The following is a 20,940-nucleotide window of genomic DNA, read 5'->3' on the forward strand; positions in this document are numbered from 1 at the left end:
AGTGGCCTACCTTCCCTATCCCCTCCCAGCTATAGGTGGGTCTCTCCTTGCTCCTTGCACACTCATTGCCATCTGGCCATGCCGGAGTCCTTCATCCATCCAATAAAGAACCTACTCTATGTTGGCTGGGTGTGGTGGCTCACGCCTATAATCCCAGCACTTGGGAAGGCTGAGGTATGGGCAGCCACAGACAGGCTCTGAGGCAGATTTTCGTTTTAGCTTTAGGATGATCACTCTGGCTCAAGGGATGTGTGTGTGCATGGCAGGGGGAAGGGGAATGAAGAGAAAAGAGCAGAAGCAGGGAGAGAGGAGGAGGCCGATGTGCCACTCAGGCAGGAATGAAGAGGGTCCCTTCTGGGCGGTGAGCATGAAGATATGGATTGTCAGACAAATCTGTGTGAGGGAAACCAGAGGAGTTGGTGATTTGTCAGTGGACTTGGGTGAGGAGACAGTGACGGTGCCAACTAGCACTGCACCGAGTCTCTACTCTAGATGCCCCCTGAGCATGGCACCTCCGGGTGAGAGAGAGGAGCTCATTCAAGATGAGAGGAGCAGGGTCAGTTTTGAATATGGTGGGTTTGAGGCACCCTTGGAGCACCCAGGGGAGCCATTTCTGTTGTCCTTGGTGTTCTGGGACATGCCTTGTCTTTCTCTCCCAGGTCTGTTCACGCTGTTCCCTCCCTCCACTGGCAACACTCTTCCCCTCATCTGTCAGCCCCGTGTTTTCTCCAGGAGACATCCTTGACCTTTTCTGCTGAAAGCCAACTTTTTGTTGTCAGAGCCTCTGTAGTTCTACTGTAACGTTTCTTTGGAGACAGGTCTCATTTCCCTGCTTTTCTGGGCATCTTCCACGGGCTTCATGCAGTCTGCACCTCGAGAAGCAGGAAGTGATGAAACACTTGAGTGCTGCTTCCCGTGGCTCTCCATCAGCCAGGAAATGGCACTGCATGCTACAGAGGGGAGATCCTCCCAGGGCTGACTCCAAGCAGGAAGTGACTCTCACCACCCTAGGGGATTTGAAACACCTCTCCCATGCCCAGGAACCTAGAGCAGGCCAGCTGGTGCAGCCACTGCCCAGACGAGGGATGTTCTGGTTTCAGAGGTGGGGCAGGGAGCTGTAGCCTCCCAACCACCCTCAGGGAATCCGCTGAAGAGGCACAACCGAAGGGAAGTGCAGTTGCCAGAGAAACCAGCTGATAACACCAAACACTTAAGGCCTCATATTGAACTAGCATGTGAGCAAATGCGAAGGACTCAGGTCCCTCACCTCTCCCTGGGACTGGAAACCGACCACCTTCCCAAGGCTGGCATCCACTCCGTCCTCTCCCTACCTAAGAGGAGAAACCACAGGCCTGACTGAGGAGACCCTCAAGGCACGGTTTATGAGGCTGAGATAGGAGTGAGGAGTTTGCTTTGGATGGGGCGGGGCTTGGGGTAGGGGAGGAAGGGTCTCTGAGGTGAGATCCTGAGATGGAGACAATGACAACGGCAGCCGCCATTTTATTGCCAATCAGCCATGAGCCCCGCCTTCCATACACAATGACATTTGATCCCCACAATCGATTAACACAACCATGATAGCCATGAACTCCCAACTCCTCCAGCTGCTAGTGCTCAACGGGAGAGTCCCCTCCAGGTCTGTCTCATTGCAGAGCCCATATTCTTTCTGCCTGGCCAGCAGTTACTCTCCTCAATGAGCAGGCACTGGTGCAGTCTTGGGTGGGCACCAGTCACCCCTATGGAAATCCTTGATGGATGTTACAGGACAGGATTGGATGTGAGGGGTTTTGGAAATGGGGCTCAAGAATCTTCATCATGAGGCGTTTCTGCGCCTACTGACCTGAGATATAGAGAGGAAGTTCCATGGACACCAACACCCAGTTCCAAGGAGGCACACATTAACCTTCCCATGATGTGGATGTGTGGGAACACATGGGCTTTTAATCACACGCCATGCAATCCACAGAAGAGCTGACCCAGCCTGGGGGCATACACGCACTCATGTGTACTCAACGTTCACATGCACTCACACCCTGGCTCGGCTCTGGGGACGCTGAGGCCGGTGTGGGAAGAAGGGCGGCTCTGGCTCCGTCAGATGAGGCTGGCAATGCTGGATGTGGTCTCGTGACGCCGGCCAGCAGACAACTGTCCTGAGATGCTGAAGATGCTGCCATGGCCGCCATGGCCACTGTGGGTGGAGGGAGTGGCCATACAGATGGAGGGGCAGTGTCCGCTCACACCCACTTGATACAGCAGCAGGCCCAGCAGCAAAAGCGAGCCCAAGGCAGCCAGAGCAATGCCCACAGACAGCATGGCGGCCAGCGGCCGAGCAGGGGCAGGGGCGGCGGCCAGCCCGGCCAGGGTCAGGCCGGTGACCAGCAGCACGAGGCCACTGAGCAGCACCACGAGGGCGTCGGCCCCTCCACCACTGCGCAGCAGGGCCACATGGTGGGCCTGGCGGATGCAGTTCATGTCCTGCACAGCCGAGCTCATCAGCTGTTTCACCAGAACCAGCAGAGCCAGCAAACAGAGCACAGTGCCCGTTGCTAGCCGCCATTCACCTGAGCGGCTGCTGGTGGTTGACAGCAGTGCCACGCCGCCCGCGCCACAGCCTGCCACGAGGCCCACGGCCACGACGAAGCAGAGCGCCGAGCGCCGCGGCTGCTGGGACCACCACAGCTCCACCTGCTCTGCCAGCATGTCCGGGGGCAGCCCCCGGCCCCCTGGGGCTTGAGCCTCCTGTTCAGACATGGCTTGGTCAGGCAGGGGTCAGGGTAGGAGGTCAATGTCAGGGGTCAGAGGGTGCAGATCACAGCCTGGAGCACCTGCCACCTGCTTGGCAGCTACAGGCCCAGAGTCCCATTCCTCTCACAGTCCAGGATATGGTCACCCTCACCTGTAGGGGAAGGATCACAGTCTTACCTTCCCAGCCCACCTGTCCCCCATGGTCCCACCTGGGAGCCTTGGGGATGATCCCTGAGAATCCACCCCAGTGTTCCCCCGAATCTCCCCTGGGATAGCCCCCTCTGCAGTACTGTCCCTTGGGAATGGCTCTCCAATGACCCCAGGGGAGTACCCTGCCCATAGGGTACCCCCTAAAACCCTCCAGGGAATCCCCTCACCCAGGCCCTGACCTCTCTGCCTCTGGCTCTCTCAGTCGCTGGTCCCATCCCGGCTGGCTGAGGGAGCTGGTGCCACGGTGGACGATGGGACGAACAGCCAGAGATAAAGCCTCATTCAGGATCCTACTCACATGGCCTCAGCTGTCACCACTGGTTCCTCGGGAGGAGCTGTGGGGATGGAGGGGGCGCTTATGACTTAACCCTTCTGGAACCAGAAGCCTGACTGACCTTGACACTTCTCTTTTAGGGCTGTGTCTCCTCCTTCTCTGTGGGTTAGGACCAGACCCCTAACACCCTCCCTCCCCTAACATCCCATCCAATCTCACAGCCATGAGTTTGGTAATATAAGCTGCCAGTTCCCAAATTCCTCTCTCCAACCTACATCTCCGTCCTGAGTCAATTGTCACCTTGATGTCCCTGTGATGCAACAGGTCCCAACCCAAGCTCGTTGTCTTACTCCAACCTGTTCCTTCTGCGTTCCTCACTTCAGGCATGGCATCACTGCCCTCTCAGCCAGCTCCTCCTCCCTCTGCTGTATCTAATCCACGTCCTGTCCCCGAGGCTCCACCTCTAAACATTTCTCTAGCCAGTTCCCTGCTCTCGTATCCTTGGCTCCCGCCTCCACCTCCTCACTGGTCTTTCTGCTCCCCTTGCTCTTCTCCACACTCGCCATTCCCCCATGCCATCCTCCTCCACGATTTCTCTAAAGTGGAGCAAAGGAAAAAGGAGGGCTCTGGATTTGAACCCCAGCTCCAGTCCTTCCCACCGGTAGGAACATGGCCAGGCACCTAACAACAGTGGCTGCTGATTTAACCTGTCCTCCAGAGGAAAGCATGTCTCACATTGGGCAAAAATAAAGCACATGAGGTCCCTGCCCTCAAGGAGCCCCAGTCTGCAGCAGAAGACAGAGACAGAAGCAAGCAGGCCAGTGCCTGTGCTAAGTGTGGGTGTGGGTTAGTCAGCCCAGAGCCCTGCAGAGCCCAGGAGAGGGGTCTGGGGGAGGGGCCAGGAAGCCTGAATGGTTCATCTCTTAGAGCCTCAGTCTCCTTGTCTGAAAAGTGAAGACAATAACATTTATCTTGAAGGGTGGGGATGAGTCACCTGACATCTTCGTTTCAGAATTCCAGTGGGGCCTAGAGCCTGCATAGATGCTCAAAGCGTGCTTTTTGAATACAGGAAAACGATGTTACCCCTCCAAGGCAGGACAGGGCAGAAGACGTAGGTCCTGGGTCATTCTGGGAATATTACTATGTGGCCGTGCACAGGTTACATCCTGACGAGGTATCTGTCCTCCCGGAGACTCCTCTGCAGAGGCTGACCCCTACCCCCGAGGTGGGCGGGGGCTGGTGCCGATGCTCTCAAGGAAGTGGGGGAGGTGGGCGTGGCCGTGGAGTCAGTCCCAGCATTCCCCTGGGCTGTGACTTCGTTGGTCTGAAAATGCTTGCACAGGTGTGCTGAGACAACGGGTGCCAGGCTGGGGGCGGGGTGGAGGTTCTCAGGGGAGAAGCAGGTGGGAGAACATGGGGGCGGTGGGGCGTTGGGGGACAATGGGGGAACTCACGAGAAGCCTGGATGTGCTGGATCCGATCCGAGAAGGCAGGGCCGAGCAGGTGGGGCACTCTAGCTTGGTTTCCGGGGAGACACTTCACCTGCCTAACCTGCACTCAGGTGAGCCTGCCGGGAGGAGGATGAACAGGTGTCGTTTCCAGGGCAGGGCCTGAGCCGATTGGCTGACGTGGCACTGCTCCTTCTGCTGGGCTGAGGCATTCCTGTGAAGGGAGGGGCTTCTGTCCGCTGCAGTTAGGGCTCGGAACACAATTCGCAGACCTGGGCAGCAGGAGGAATGTCGTCTATCTGCCCCAGAGCCTGGGCGTCAACCCATTCCACAGCTCCGACCCCGATTTAGCTTTAGCTCCAGCTTCAGAACCAACCCCTAACTCCAGCTGCAGCTGCAAACCCTAGCTAGAACTCCCAGCTTCCACCCCTGCCCCAGCTCCTGCGTCACATCTCAGCCCCAACCCCCAGCCCCATTTCCAAATTCAATTCCAGTCCCAACTCCAAATCCAACCCCTAATCTGGCTAGAAACCTCAGCCCCCAACTCCTAACTCCAACTCAAATTCTGGACTAAGGTCCTAGATCCCAACCTCACGCTCAGCCCGAACCTCGACTCCTGTTCCTGAATCCAGCCCCCAAACCCAACGCCAAACTCAAACCCAGCTTTAGCCCCAAATTCCAACATCAGCGGACCCCCAAACACAGCCCCAGTACCTCCATCCCTTGGCCCTAGGCTGCAGCCTCCAAAAGCCCCGTGCTCATTCTCCCTCAAATGCCTGGCTTGCCCCACAGACTGGATCCTACTGGGGAAGCAGGATTTGAGTGAACAGGGAGGAGGGGTGAAGGCCTTTCAGGCAGGAGACAGGAACTCCCAGAATAAACACTTCAGAAGAAATGCCACACTCCTTCACAAGGCTCATAAAGCCCCTGCCATATACACCAGGCCAGTCATTTGCCACTGGCACCCTGCCCTCCTCTCTGCCCTTCCAGTTTTTGAACTCAAGAGTTCTCCCTTGCCTGGGATATTTGCCACTCCCCAGCCTCAGTCTGGGCAACTTGCATTCTTCAACTGAGATGCCACCTCCTCCAGGAAGCCTTCCCTGACTTGCAGGCTGGTTTAGAGGTGCCTCTTTGGTGCACCCATGGCCCCTGTGCTTCCCCAACAACTACTCTTACTGCAATATGCTTAATTGTCTATTATGTATTTACCTGTCATTCCCTGCTAGATGTGTGGTCCCCAGCAAGCAGACGGACAGTGCCTCTTTTGCTAATCATCATGACCTCAGTAGCTAGTATGTAGGATGTAATCAATACATATTTGTTGAATGATTGATTAGCAGACTAAACGATAGCATGAACTGACAGCTGTGGGGGTTTTGAGCAGGAAGCATGTGAGAGGAAGCTGGAAAGACAAGTTTGGCTCAGGCTGTTCAGGGTCTTGAAGGCCCATAGTGAGACACTTGGGCTGTGTAAGTGACCCATGGAGGGTTCTAAAGTTTAATAGGGACACGGTGGGAGCTTCTAATAGGCAAATCTGGCACCACGCACACACCACCCTCCGGACTGGTGAAGGGCAGGCTGGCTGGAGCTGTTGTAGGCTGTCCCTCATCTCCTGGATCAGCCCCTGTGATGTCTCTTGCTTTCTCCTCCTGATGTGTATGAACTAGAAAAGAAAAACAAGATCACCCTTATCTTGTTATTATCAGTTCACAAAATAATGGTGCTCAACCTGCTTTCGCATCTCTTTGCTTTGTTCTGCGGAGATGACTGGAGGCCAGTCATAATTCTAGAACAGCCCTGTCCGCTAGAAATATAGCCTGAGCCGCCGGGCATGGTGGCTCACGCCTGTAATCCCAGCACTTTGGGAGGCTGAGGTGGGCGGATCACGAGGTCAGGAGTTCAAGACCAGCCTGGCCAACGTGGTGAAACCTCGTCTCTACTAAAAATACAAAAATTAGCCAGGCATGGTGGCAGGCCCCTGTAATCCCAGCTACTCAGGAGGCTGAGGCAGGAAAATTGCTTGAACTTGGGAGGCAGAGTTCAGTGAGGCGAGATTGTGCCATCGCACTCCAACCTGGGTGACAGAGCAAGGCTCTGTCTGGGGGCTGGGGGGTGGGGCACGGGGAAGAAAAAAGAAATATAGCGTGAGCTACATATATAATTTAAACTTTTCTAATAGCTGCATTCAAAAATGAAAAAGAAACCCATGAGATTAATACATTTAAATTAATACATTTTAATTCCAAAACACATTTTTATATATGTTATTGATGAGCTATTTTACAGTTTTATTTTGTACAAGGTATTTTATTTTTATTTTTAAAAATAGAGATGGGGGTCTCGCTATGTTGTCCAGGCTGTTCTCAAACTCCTGGGTTCAAGCGATCCTCCTGCCTTGGCTTCCCAAAGTGCTGAGATTACAGGCGTGAACCAAAAGTCTTGAAAATCTGGTAGGTATTATTTTATACTTACAGAGCATCTCATTTATCCCAGCCACACTGCAAATGCCCAGGCACCACATCTGTCATGTGGCTGTGTCCTTACTGGATGGCATGGCTTTAGATGTCCTTTCCCTCAGAAAAAGTTCAGTGCAGGTTGGATCAGGAGGATGGTTGGGCGGAGTGGGGTGGGGAGACAGTGGTGTGGCATTGCAGGTGTTCATCCTGCCAATTTGCAAAGCATTATAAAGGTATCCCCTTTATAATAAAGGGGCTTGACTCAGAGGAGCAGGGGAGCCAGGGGCCCAACAGGGCTTGCTGGCTGCAGATTCCTCTTGCACACATCTGACATTTATTTACCCACCCTGGTCCCCAGGTCCAGTCCCAGCCAGACCCATGGGCCAGCTGTCCCAGGCAGAGCTGCAGCGGGGGACCCATGAGATTTTCCTTCCTTTACCCCTTCCCTTAGGGGTTTGAAGGGAAATTTTTGGATGGGAGAAACAACACCTAAAAGCTTCATTGGTTTAAACATTGATTGGGCAAGTCTCTATTCTAGTTCTGGGTCTTATCAAGTAACTTGGAGTCAAGTGGAAAGGCAGGCTCTTCACAGGGCTGTTGAACTCTGTCCCCAAAGCAGAGGTTGTTGGGGTAATTCAGATTGGTGACGGTGAAGGTCAGGAGGAGGAGGTGGCCGCGGGCACAAAGCGGAAGGTGCGGACGAACCACCCGCAGATCCACAAGAAGGTGGTGAATGGGAGTACTGCGGGGAGAACACAGAGGCTGTGGGGCTGTCTCCCAGCTTCTGCCATGTTCCCACCACAGGCTGTTCTCAACCCAGTGGCCCGAGTGATTCAGTTAGGAGGTGCAGAGTCCCTCCAGCGGCCCGCCTTCCTCAGAGGAACAGAGTCCTCCCACCGCCATAAGGCCCTCTCTGGCTTCATTCCTATTGCCTCAGAGCCTCTGCACCGGCAGCTCCATCTGCCTGGAATGCTTCTGACCCACATGGCTCCCTCCCTCCCTCCCTCCTTCAGGAATGTTCTCAAATGGCATCTTCTCAGGGAGACCTCTTGGCCACCTCGTCTCAAATTGCAACCTCCCAGTACTTCCTATCCCCTGCCCTTGTGTTTTATTTCCTTATGTTTCTCCTCAGCACTATCACTCTGACATGCTATATATCTGTCTTATCAATCTGAAATGTTGTCTCCTAGATTGTAAGCTTTATGAAGGAAAGATTTGTGTGTGTTTACTGTCCTATCCCTACCTCCTGGAATAGGACTGGCATAGAGTAGGTGCTCAATAAATGTTTGTTGAATGAATAAATGAATAGTGGAAAGAACACTGGATTTGGAGCTAGATTGATCTTGAAGGTTCAAGCCCCAGCTCTAGCTGTGTAACCGGAGAAAAATTGCTTAACCTCCTTGTGTCTCAGTCTCTTTCATTTGTAAGATGGGGATGACAGAACTTAGTTTATATAGTTGTAAGGGGATTAAATAATATAATTAGGCCGGGCACGGTGGCTCACAGCTATAATCCCAGCACTTTGGGAGGCTGAGGTGGGCAGATCACTTGAGGTCAGGAGTTCAAGACCAGCCCGGACAACATGGTGAAACCTCATCTCTAATAAAAATATAAAAAATTTGCCAGGTGTGGTGGCACATGCCTGTAATCCCAGCTACTCAGGCGGCTGAGACGGGATAATCGCTTGAACCCAGGAGGTGGAGGTTGCAGTAAGCTGAGATCGAGCCACTGCACTCCAGCCTGGGCAACAGAGCAAGACTACGTCTCAAAAAAAAAAAAAAAAGAATGAATCCATTCAGCATCCACTGATCGTATCCCTCCTGTGGACCAGGTGTTGTGGGGGTGCTGGAGATATAGTGTTAAGTGGAGAGGCACTGTTCTTGCCCTCCTGAGGACAGTCTCAGGGAACAATGGGCATAACAAGGCATAGCACCTACAGGCTTCCAATGCCTCCAGGCACCCACTCCCTTCTCAGTGAGTGATAGTTCCCTGAGATAGACATCTTTTGGAGTATTGGTCCCATTCACCATGACCATCCTCACTGCAAGGAAGAATCCCAACGACCAGATTATGTTTTCTGACCCACCACTGCAGCTATAGTTGATTAGACAGAGCCTCCGACTCAAGCTAGGCACCTAGATAGGTGAGTGTCCTTTGTGGGTCCAGACAGCAGGATCTGCTCCTCTCAATCTGGGAAATTTTTAAAGGAATTTCCATTTGTAGACGGAACAAGCCCAACTGACCGAGAGGGAAGCACCATGACTGTTTCAGTATGGACACTCTTGGGGACTTGTTTGTACTTGTGTGTTATGTCCCGGCAAGTGAGCGTCTTTTTTGGGTAGCAGATGGCGGGGTCAGCTCCTCTCAATTTGGGAAATTCCTTAAGGAATTCCCATTTGCTGGTTGATCAAGCCCAAACACAGAAGAGAGAGGAAGCACCCTGACTTTTCAGTTTGGACACTAAGGGCTTGTCTGTTGCTGCAGTAGTTGGATAGTGTTCTGGTGATTGTGTGTATTTGATATAGGCATGAGGAATTAGAATTTAATTTGGTAATCTTTTGCAATACTCTTTGGCCCCAAAATTGTTTGGAATCTGGAGTTTGCTGTTGAATGGGAACGTGGGATGGAGTTGCATGTATCCAGGCTTTTGTTCTGCTGTTTTAGGCAGAGTCGGGCCTAGTTAATATGTAATGTTTTCCTTTGGTGCTGTTTAGCCCCAGTGTTCTTTGGAGTCTGGGGAGGTTTGGCCCTTAAAAATCAAACTGCCATGAAAACTGCTTTACCCAAAATTTTGGCTCATAGCCTTTGTTGGATTACTTATCAGGGCAAACAAAGTGTAACCATGTAAAGCCAGTGAGTTTGTATTGCTATGGCATGGGTAAAGTTCCAAGGTATAAGCTATTGGATTTTCGCTTGCGTATGTGTCTACATACCTAGATGTGTTTATTTGTATGTACACTTACTGTTATATGTTGTGTTGGCTTATAAGAGAACTCATAAATTAAGCAAATAAGTCTAAGCAATTTTCAAGTTCACATGACTTAAGTAAATCTTTACTAAACACACTGGTTTTAAAATTATTGGTAAAATGAAAATATAAATGTCTTCAGAATTGTCAGCATACATTTCTGTCTGGATTTTATATTTGTCTCTGTTACATAGTTTGAGGCGTCAGAGTTTGGCATAGAAGGTTATAAAACTGTAAACCCAGCCCAAACCAAATGATCTTTGTGCAAATTTTTTGATAAGTAAGACTAATGAATGTTGTTGGTTTAATGAAAACAGCTGAATTTCTGAGTTATTAGTTAAAATACCTATGTTTTTAACTTGCAGGCTTTTTTTTTTTTTTTTTTTTTGAGACAGAGTCTCACTCTGTCGCCCAGGCTGGAGTGCAGTGGCGTGATCTCGGCTCACTGCAAGCTCTGCCTCCCGGGTTCACACCATTCTCCTGCCTCAGCCTCCTGAGTAGCTGGGATCACAGGCGCCCACCACCATGCTCGGGTAATTTTTTGTATTTTTAGTAGAGATGGAGTTTCACTGTGTTAGCCAGGATGGTCTCGATTTCCTGATCTCGTGATCCACCCGCCTCGGACTCCCAAAGTGCTGGGATTACAGGTGTGAGCCACCGTGCCCGGCCCTTAACTTGGAGGCTCTTAAGTGAGCACCTGAAGTTCACTGGCTATGAAAAAACTGGTTAGGCTGGGTGTGGTGGCTCATGCCTGTAATCCCAGCACTTTGGGAGGCTGAAGCAGGCAGATCACTTGAGGTCAGGAGTTTGAGACCAGCCTGGCCAATGTGGTGAAATCCCATCTCTACTAAAAATACAAATTAGCTGGGTGCGCTGGTGCATGTCTGTAATCCCAGCTACTTGGGAAGCTGAGGCAGGAGAATTGCTTGAACCCAGGAGGCAGAGGTTGCAGTGAGTTGAGACTGCACCACTGCACTCCAGCCTGGGTGACAGGGTGAGACTCCATCTCAAACAAACAAACAAAAAAAAAAAAAAAAAGGAAGAAAAAGAAAAAAGAAAAAAACTGGTTAACAAGGAAATAACCAACTTTAAATGATGGTGTTTAATAACTGTTTTCAGAAGTAATCTAGATAAACTGTTAAAAATGAAAGAATTGAGTACATGTAAATGGGATAAATGTTTTAGGTAAACTTTTTGTGTAATTTTAAATCTTAAAATTATTTTTGATGCTCATTGACATCTGGGTCATTTCCAGTTAAGAAAGGGTTATGATATGGGGAAATATGTTTCTAGAAATTGTGGAATGGTTCTCAGCTATAAAATGCTCATATCTGATAGTTCAGGATTTATTGCTTCTTAGGGTTTCACTAAAATTTAAGGTTACCAAGGATAAGAATTATAGTTAATATATAATTATGTCTATAAAATGTGCCACAAATGTGCTATTAGTGAGAAAAAGAATAATTATGTCTAATTCAGAAGTTATCTAAAAGTAAAGTTAATTCAAATTATGGACTTGAAAATGATTATTTATGAAACAAAGTAGTAAGGAACCAGTAAGTAAGGGAGAGAGGTGTGAATAAAGTCATGGATATGAAGATGTATTTTTGGCAAAGAAGATTGTAAAGAAAAGATAATAATTTTGTATGAGAAAGGATCTTGTGTGGTGAATTTTTTGTGTTGGAGTAAAATGACTGGTTATTTAAAGTAAAAACAAGAAGAAAAAAATCTGGGACTGGATGGAAAGCCCAGGCATGTTGTGCATAGTCTGTGTAAGTTGTATGTAGTTTTTCTTGTTTCTCTGCACATGCAGAGAAAAATAGGAAGTTGAAAAAGTTTTGGCTGGGTGCAGTGGCTCATGCCTGTAATCCCAGCTCTTTGGGAGGCTGACATGGGTGGATCACCTGGGGTTAGGAGTTTGAGACCAGCCTGGCCAACATGGTGAAACCCTGTCTCTACTAAAAATACAAAAATTAGCCAGGCGTGGTGGTGAGTGCCTGTAATCCCAGCTACTCAGGAGGCTGAGGCAGGAGAATTGCTTGAACCCGGGAGGTGGAGGTTGCAGTGAGCTGAGATTGCACCATTGCACTCCAGCCTGGGTGACAAGAGCAAGACTCTCTCTCTCAAAAAAAAAAATAATAAAAATAAGTTGAAGAAATTTAGATAATAAAATGTTCTTTAAAACCTGGTAGAGAATTGGAGAAATTTGGTTACTTAACATTTTCATAGTACTTAACATTTTCATAGTTAAAGCTCTTCATCTTGATGAAGGTAAAATAATAAATATTGCACAGAAATACATTAGCAGTTTGGCAATTCTTTTTTAATACAGTTAAGCATGAAGCCAGATTTAGTGTTGCACCAAATCTCACATACCTGCCTGCATTGCTTCACACTAGGTTTGCTGTTTTGCATGAATAGTGCTGGTGCTAGAGTACTTACTGGTCATGTGCCTAGAGTGAATTTCTTGATTTCACAGGATGTATGGTGATATTGGTGGACTTAAGGATATTGAATTGTGTATGAGGAATAAAATATTCATCACGTGTTTTTTTTTTTTGGGGCTCTGGATAGCATGGTAGCCTCCAGGGTAGACTAAGTTGAGGAAAGGTTGGGGTTGGTTTCCTGTTTGTTTTTGCTTCTAATTTTCATTTGTTTGCTGTTTGTTCTGCTTTGCGTTTTGCTTGTGTATGTATATATATATAAAACAATGTATGGTTTTTAGTTTCTAGCGGAAGGCTTTTATTTTGTTCTGTGAATAGTTATTTTGTTTTCTGTGCATTTCTAAGAAGTCATCATTTGTTCTGTTTATCTGGAATTCCTAGGCTACCTTTGTTGGGCCTGCAGGAATTGATGGAGCACACCAGCCATTTGGAATTTGGTTGGTTTTGCTTGCCTCTGATGATCTAGAGCTAAAAAACAAAAGACTTATTTTTTTAAGTTCTGAACAGAAATAGTACATTATATATTTTGTTGTTTGGAGAGGTGGATAAGAGTGGAACTGTTTGCATGGTGTTTGTTTCCAGGGCAAGTCAACTGAATCAATAGTTTGGGTTGATTTCAGATCATTTCCTTTAATGAAGAAAAACTGTGATATGGATACAAAGTTTTAATGTTCAGGAAAGATTGGCCTTGTCCTTAAGGAAATTATATTGATTAGAATTTCTCTCAAATGAATTTAAAGTGACATTCACTTGGATTAAGTAGTAATAAAAAAAGGTGATATTTTCTAGTGATTTTTTTTATCTCAAGTAGTTTATCACTGATTGACCTTCATGTGTGTAACTTGAAAACAAAATATGTGCAAGTGTTGCACTGGTTTGAAGATTTTGGCAGTAAAAGTTACCTAATCAGTTGTCAGTACTGTGTCTGGAAACCAGTCTTGGAAGTGTGATGATGTGCTTTTAAAATAGCTGAAAAGAAATTGTTTTGTACTTGTTCTTACTTTGTCCTTGTTTTGTTGTATAGTATTGTGTCCAGAATTGGTTCCTTCCGGTGGGTTCTTGGTCTCACTGACTTCAAGAATGAAGCCACGGACCCCTGCGGTGAGTGTTACAGTTCTGTTTTTTGTTTGTTTGTTTGTTTTTTGTTTTTGTTTTTTGATGGAATCTCACTCTGTTGCCCAGGCTGGAGTGCAGTGGTGCAATCTCAGCTCACTACAAGCTCTGCCTCCCGGGTTCACGCCATTCTCCTGCCTCAGCCTCCCGAGCAGCTGGGACCACAGGCACCCACCACCACGCCTGGCTAATTTCTTGTATTTTTAGTAGAGATAGAGTTTCACTGTGTTAGCCAGGATGGTCTCAATCTCCTGACCTCATGATCCGCCTGCCTCGGCCTCCCAAAGTGCTGGTATTACAGGCATGAGCCACCACACCTGGCCTACAGTTCTTAAAGATGGTGTGTCTGGAGTTTGTTCCTTCCAATATTCAGATGTGTCCAGAGTTTCTTTCTTCTGGTGGGTTCGTGTTCTCGCTTGACTTCAGGAGTGAAGCTGCAGACCTTCGCAGTGAGCATTACACCTCTTAAAGGTGGCATGTCCAGAGTTGTTTCTTCCTTCTGGTGGGTTTGTTGTCTCGCTGACTTCAGGAGTGAAGCCGCAGACCTTTGCAGTGAGTGTTACAGCTCTTAAAGGTGGTGCGTCTGGAGTTGTTTGTTCCTCCCAGTGGGTTCGTGATCTCCTTGACTTCAGGAGTGAAGCCGCAGACCTTTGCAGTGAGTGTTACAGCGCTTAAAGGTAGTGCGGACCCAAAGAGTGAGCAGCAGCAATTTATTGTGAAGAGTGAAAGAACATAGTTTCCACAGTGCAGAACGGGACCCAAGTGGGTTGCCACTGCTGGCTCGGGTGGCCAGCATTTATTCTCTTATTTGGCCCCACCCACATCCTGCTGATCGGTCCATTTTACAGAGCACTGATTGGTCCATTTTTACAGAGTGCTGATTGGTGCATTTACAAACCTTTAGCTAGACACAAACACTGATTGGTGTGTTTTGACAGAGTGCTGATTGGTACATTTTTACAGAGTGCTGATGGGTGCATTTACAAACCTTTAGCTAGACACAGAGCGCTGATTGGTGTGTTTACAATCCTCTAGCTAGACAGAAAAGTTCTCCAAGTCCCCACCCGACCCAGAAGCCCAGCCAGCTTCACCTCTCAGTATTTAAGTGAAAGGAGATTATTTCTCATATTGAATTTCCAAAACTGATATTTGCATTTACCATATTTCAATGATAGAGGAAAAAGTTGTCTTAGTTTGATAAGTTTGGCATAGGGCTTATCACATTTTTGATACTTTGGGTCACAGTTCTGTCACTAGAATACTAGCAATTAGACATATGCAATGAGTAACCTAACTACTTTAATACCCTGGTTTGAAATACTGCAGGCAGTTATTCCTAAACACCAAATCACAGTGTTTTAATTTGTAACATGTTACAGAAAACAACAGGACTTTCTGTAGTATAAATATCCTATTAATTAATGTTTGTGCTGTTAAGTTACAGGGCTTTGACTCTTGAGCCTCAAGAAGGCACCAACCCAATAAATTTTCAGCATTGATTCCAGTCAAATCCTCAGGACAGTGATGCAAGGCCAGCGTCTGGGCCCATGTTTTGGAATGACAGGGTTGTCTTGGAGTATTGATCTGCTCTTTAATAGAAAATTGGGACCAGGCATGAGGGCTCATGCCTGTAATCTCAGCACTTTGGGAGACTGAAGTAGTGGATCACTTGAGGCCAGGAGTTCAAGACCACACTGGCCAACATGGCGAAACCCTGTCTGTACTAAAAATACAAAAATTAGGTGGGTGTGGTGTTGTATGCCTCCCAGCTACTTGGGAGGCTGAGACACGAGAATCTCTTGAACCCAGGAGGTGGAGGTTGCAGTGAACCAAGATGGTGCCACACTGCACTCTTGAAAGCAGGTTTCTGATAACTTTGGAGATTGTGCCATTGGATTAGAAAGAAAACTTTCAGGGCCCTTATTGAAAGGCTAATGTGTTCATATCCCAATATGAGGCAGAGCAGGAGTTGATTGCATGGACTGAACTAATAAGGGACTGAAATAATTTTTTAATGGCTTTTGTTGTTTGAAATATTGCCGATTCCTTTTGTTTTTCAGAGTCTGGAGAATTTTTTTCTTTTGAGTTATTTATATCCTTGAAATATACTTTAAGTGTATTGAGTATACTTTTGTAAGCAGAATTTGAAACATGTTTCTCTCGCTGCCTAATTTCTCCAGAATATGGAAACTATTTGTGAATATTCTTTTTTTTTTTTTTGTCCTTGAGATGGAGTCTTGCTCTGTTGCCCAGGCTGGAGTGCAGTGGCGCGATCTCGGCTCACTGCAAGCTCTGCCTCCTGGGTTCACACCATTCTCCTGCCTCAGCCTCCCAAGTAGCTGGGACTACAGGGGCCCACCACCATGCCCGGCTGATTTTTTTTTTTAAATTTTTAGTAGAGATGGGGTTTCACCATGTTAGCCAGGATGGTCTCGATCTCCTGACCTCATGATCCACCTGCCTCTGCCTCCCAAAGTGCTGGGACTACAGGCGTGAGCCACTGTGCTCGGCTTTCTTTGCACTTTTTTTTTTTTTTTTTTTTTTTTGAGACAGAGTCTCACTCTGTCACCCAGGCTGGACTGCAGTGGTGTGATCTCGGCTCACTGCAAGCTCTGCCTCCTGGGTTCATGCCATTCTCCTGCCTCAGCCTCCCGAGTAGCTGGGACTACAGGCGCCTGCCACCACACCCAGCTAATTTTTTTGTATTTTTAGTAGAGACGGGGTTTCACCATGTTAGCCAGAATGGTCTCGATCTCCTGACCTCGTCATCTGCCTGCCTTGGCCTCCCAAAGTGCCAGGATTACAGGCATGAGCCACCGTGCCCAGCCGAATATTCTTAATTCATGGCAATGTGTTTCTTTTCATACATTTAATAAGAACCTGTTTTCTTTTGTAATGGGACACACTTGGAGGAACTGGTTATTTTCCCAGTGCTTTGACTGAAATGGCCTTATGATAGGTTCCAGCAAAGCCAATTTTGGAGAGCTTATGTTGGCAATGATTCTTGCTGCACTTTGTGTAGATAATCAGGTCAAGCATATGGGACCGAAGCCTATCTTGCAGGTAGATTGGTCCTGCTGTGATTCGTCTTTGGTGGAAGTGGCAGACTGGAGACAGAAAGATTGTGTTTCAGAAGAAAACCCTATATTAGCTTAATCTTTGATTCCTCAGTGGCCACATGGTCACTCATGGTATGGAGCTGCCTATGACACCCCTCCTCAGCATGAAGCAGCCAGAAAGATCGACAGCCAGATTCCTCATGATTGAGCAATTGACAAATAGAAAGTGAGCACGGAAACTGGCCCAAGACTCCCACAGACTGTTCTTTTGGAGGAACATAGAAATTGATCCTTCTGCTGTTAAAGCTTGAAACTTGTATTAGTTTTATCTGAGTTCCTTCCTCAGGAAAGGACCTTTAAAAAAAGTATCAGAGAACTGAAACTCACCAGATCACTGCACCAGATGCCTCCTTGCCCCTCTGTAGTCCTTGTTTTCTTACACATTGTTACATTTCTTCCCTGGTAACATAAACCCCTAGTTTTAGTCAGGGAGATAGATTTGAGGCTGAGCTCTCATCTCCTTGGCTGCAGCACCTGATTAAAGCCTTCTTCCTTGGCAATACTTGTCTTCTCAGTGATTGGCTTTCTTCCGTGTGGTGAGCAGCAGGACCTGGACCAAACCTCGGGTGTTTCCCTAACATTCTCATAGTTCCACTTATAATACACTTAATATATTAATACATGCAGTAGGTGGCTAGCACTAATTCCTATTTGTAGCCCCTGCCAAATCCCACCATGTGACACATAGCAGATGAGCAACATATACAAATTCTTGTATTCTACTGGTCATCGTAGGTGATTAGTCATGCTAGTCCCTCCTGCTTCCAGGTGCACAGGGCAGGCTTATTTTCTTGGAAATCTGCTCCCCAGCCTACCTCAGCTCAGGGCAGTCTGGGCACATCTTAGACATGCTTGAAGCCTAAGTAGGCCCTTGAACCCCAGTGGTCTAGGAGAGCTCACCCCATGGGAGTTCAGAAAGAGTGAACCCCCGTTCCTGGCCCTAAGATGCCTTCCCTTTCACTTCTCACTCCGAATCCAGAGGAATGATTATAAGGGGGTCCTGCCTGGGCACACAGATGTTCCCAGGCCCTCAGGTACCTCCTGGGACCAGCAATGGCTGGCCATATTTTGTATAAGAAGCAGGACAGTGATGCTAGAACCTTCTGTAGGGCAGGCTTTTCAGTGTTGAGATAGCAGGACACCAGGGGAGCCTCAGCTAGGTAGCCCACACTGCTTGGCCACAGCTGATGCCAAAACTCTAGAAGGTGAGAGGGCCCAGTGAGGAATTCTGGAGGCTATTATACCAAAGAGGCACAGCACTCCCCAAAGGCACCAGTCATCACACCAGAATTGAATGAGTACCTAGAGCTCAATGATGGACTGCAACCGGGAGAGCAAGAGTGGAGTCTGTGTGCCAATGCCTAGTCACTTGAGTGACCAGCAGGGGCCCTAAGGCTGCTTACAGGAGGAGGTGACTGCTAGGCCCACTCCAGCACTGTCGGGACTGAAGCAGTAAACTGGATGAAGAGACTCGTGAAGGAAAAGGGGGCACCAATGGGGTGAATGCCTTCAGTTTCCCCACGGAGTCTGGATAGACAAAAGTAGAGGGAGGTCTCAGATGCTAGAGAACCAATGCCTCCCGATGGGTGGATTAGGAGCAAGCACTGAAGACAGAACAAGGAGACATAAGCAAGATTGAACCTCTGGCCCTACATTTACTAACAAGAAGCTGTGTGCACCCCTGTGCAGCCAACAAAAGACCCTGTTGACCTGCTGGCCAAGGTGCCAGGTTCTGCTAGGGTGGGGCCCTCCCTTGGCCCATACTTCCTCCTCACCAGCTGGACAGCATCCAGGTTTAGGTTAGGCTTAGGTTAGCTTAGCCTGGGAGTTTCCACTCCTTTAACTTCTGATTTAGACTCTCAGGGTTTCAAGTTCCTATAACCTTCACTTGGCCTACAGTGTTTTGTTTGGGCATCTCTCCAGTGCAGTGCATAAGAGCAGCACCTTTGGAGTCACTGGGCCGACTGGCCTGCAGCCCCACCCCTGCCTGTGTGACTACGTGCCAGTCACTTTACTCCTCTTTGGTTTGGATTTCCTTGTCTGAGAACCAAGGTCCATCTTGTACGTGGAATGTGACATCTCGATTCTAAGACATTTTGCAGTTAAAAAATCTATCACTTGAATATTGATATGTCCTAGCCATTAAGAATTTCCTTCTGGTCTTCAGGAAAGCTCCAGTCTCTAGTGCATTTTTCTTCTTCCCAGGCCCCTGCTCCATGCACCTTGGTTTGGCTAACCCTCACCAGTCCTTAAGTCCGAAGAGTTCACGTGTCTTCCTCCCCACTGCCATCATCCTGGTCCAAGCCACTGTCCTGTTTCACCTGGGCAATCACAACATCCCTTGTGTCCACTACTGCGTCCCTTACCCTGTAGAACTCTCCTAGCAGGACAGACAGATATTAAGCAACTAGACAGACATGTTACCGTGATGATTAAGAAGAAAAACGATGCGGTGGGTGCAGTTTAGATGGGAGGGAGTCAAGGACTGCCTTTCTGAGGAAGTGACCTTTAAGGTGAGATCTGAAGGATAAATAGAAGTTCACAAAGTGAGGTGTGGGGGCAAGAGCAGAGGGGGCAGAGGAAACTATGTGGAAAGAGCCGAAGGCAGGAAAGACCTCGGCCTCTTGTATGAACTGAAAGGACGCCAATGTGGCAAGAGCTTGGTGAGCAGTGGCGGTGACTCCCAGCGGCTTAGCATTGGCCTCTGGGTGGCCCACAGCTTCTGTGTGCCTTCAAGGTCCTGCCCAATCTGCCCCTGCTGGCCCCTCATCCCCAGTCTCATTTCAAGTCTGTTTCTTCTTCAAAGATGAAGCTAGCATGCTAGTTTGGAGTGGAGGAATCTGGGTCCTGGAAGATCCCACCTACCCATCATAATAATGTAATGGGCTGTCATCTTTGCAGCTGAACCTCTCTGGGGGCGCCTGGATCCTTCCCTGCTCTCTGGATCTGGCTTCCCAGTGGGGCGAGTACATGTGAAGAACATGCCAGCAGGGGGGAAGGGGCTGGCTGCTGTGACAGGGTGCAGGCTGGGTCGGGGTTGTTGCTCAGCAGACAGAGTCTCCTGCAGACCCTGTGGAACCCTTTGCTCCAAGGCCTTTGCCTGCATGCTCCTTCTGCTACCCCAGCCTTTGGGAGACCTTGCCAAATGTGACTGCCAAGCCTCAGCTCTCTGTGAAAGTCAACCCATGAGCAGTGCCCAGAGTTTCAGTAAAGTGATTAGGGAAAGATGGGACAATGCCAGGTTTAAGACAGCCAGAGGTGACCAGCAGGGACCAGCAGGGACTGTGGGCTTAAATATTTCTTATTTGGGTATTAGAGGGGCATCTGGCTTCTGCAGGTGGGAGAAGAGAGGGACATTGGATTATATTCTTTTGCTCTTTAATGCATAAAGAACTATCTCTCCTGGTACCTGTGTGTGGCTGGGTCTCCCAGGATGGCGCCTGAGAGGAATAACCAGAGGGAGAAGTGCATCCTCTCTCACCCCAGAAATGGAGGAGCAGAGCAGGACTCTGCAGAACAAAGATGACAAGTCTAGAATGACATGGAGGCAAGGGAAATGAGGGCAGGGCTCTACTTACAGTTCCAAGAACAGGGTCAGCAGATAATGTAAGACTTTGGGGAATTTTTCCAACACTTCCATGTCTGTTATTTTACTGTCATCTTTTCCTTCTTCTTTACACAGATTAAAAAAAAAAAAAACCCTCAGAGGCTGGGCATGGTGGCTCACGCCTGTAATGCCAGCACTTTGGGAGGCCAAGGCAGGTGGATCACTTGAGGTCAGGAGTTCGAGACTAACCTAGCCAACATGGTGAAACTCCGTCTCCACTAAAAATACAAAAATTAGCTGAGTGTGGCTGGGTGCGGTGGCTCACACCTGTAATCCCAGCGGATCACGAGGTCAGGAGATGGAGACCATCCTGGCTAACATGGTGAAACCCTGTCTCCACTAAAAATACAAAAAATTAGCCGAGTGTGGTGGCGGGCGCCTGTAGTCACAGCTACTCAGGAGGCTGAGGCAGGAGAATGGCGTGAACCTGGGAGGTGGAGCTTGCAGTGAGCCGAGATTGCGCTGTTGCACTCCAGCCTGGGCGACAGAGTGAGACTCGTCTCAAAAAAAAAAAAAAAAAAAAGTCCTTAGAAAGCCTCGCTGCATTTCCTGAAGG

The 20,940-nt window shown here is 48.5% G+C and overlaps 1 protein-coding gene across 4 annotated transcripts; it reads right to left on the reverse strand.

The window, feature by feature from the left end:
- Positions 1–1,471: 1,471 nt before the first annotated feature.
- On the reverse strand, positions 1,472–4,892 carry TMEM125 (transmembrane protein 125). Of its 4 annotated transcripts, none has more exons than XM_008965357.5 (3): positions 4,684–4,892; positions 3,135–3,290; positions 1,472–2,896 (listed from the first exon to the last, which is right to left on the reverse strand). In XM_008965357.5, the coding sequence occupies exon 3, from the start codon at positions 2,749–2,751 to the stop codon at positions 2,092–2,094; it is 660 nt and encodes a 219-aa protein (XP_008963605.1). In that variant the 5' UTR covers positions 2,752–2,896; positions 3,135–3,290; positions 4,684–4,892; the 3' UTR covers positions 1,472–2,091. The 4 variants fall into 4 exon arrangements, with proteins under 4 accessions (XP_008963605.1, XP_063464335.1, XP_034818935.1 ...); XM_063608265.1 differs by lacking the exon at positions 4,684–4,892 and adding an exon at positions 4,224–4,383; XM_034963044.3 differs by lacking the exon at positions 4,684–4,892 and adding an exon at positions 3,530–3,642.
- Between the last annotated feature and the right edge of the window lie 16,048 nt (positions 4,893–20,940).

Source organism: Pan paniscus, chromosome 1 (assembly GCF_029289425.2).
Source record: "Pan paniscus chromosome 1, NHGRI_mPanPan1-v2.0_pri, whole genome shotgun sequence".
NCBI classification, from domain to species: domain Eukaryota; kingdom Metazoa; phylum Chordata; class Mammalia; order Primates; family Hominidae; genus Pan; species Pan paniscus.

What these genes read in the sequence shown, in the direction of transcription:
- TMEM125 (XM_008965357.5), bottom strand. Translation starts at nt 2,751, where the DNA reads ATGTCTGAACAGGAGGCTCAAGCCCCAGGGGGCCGGGGGCTGCCCCCG.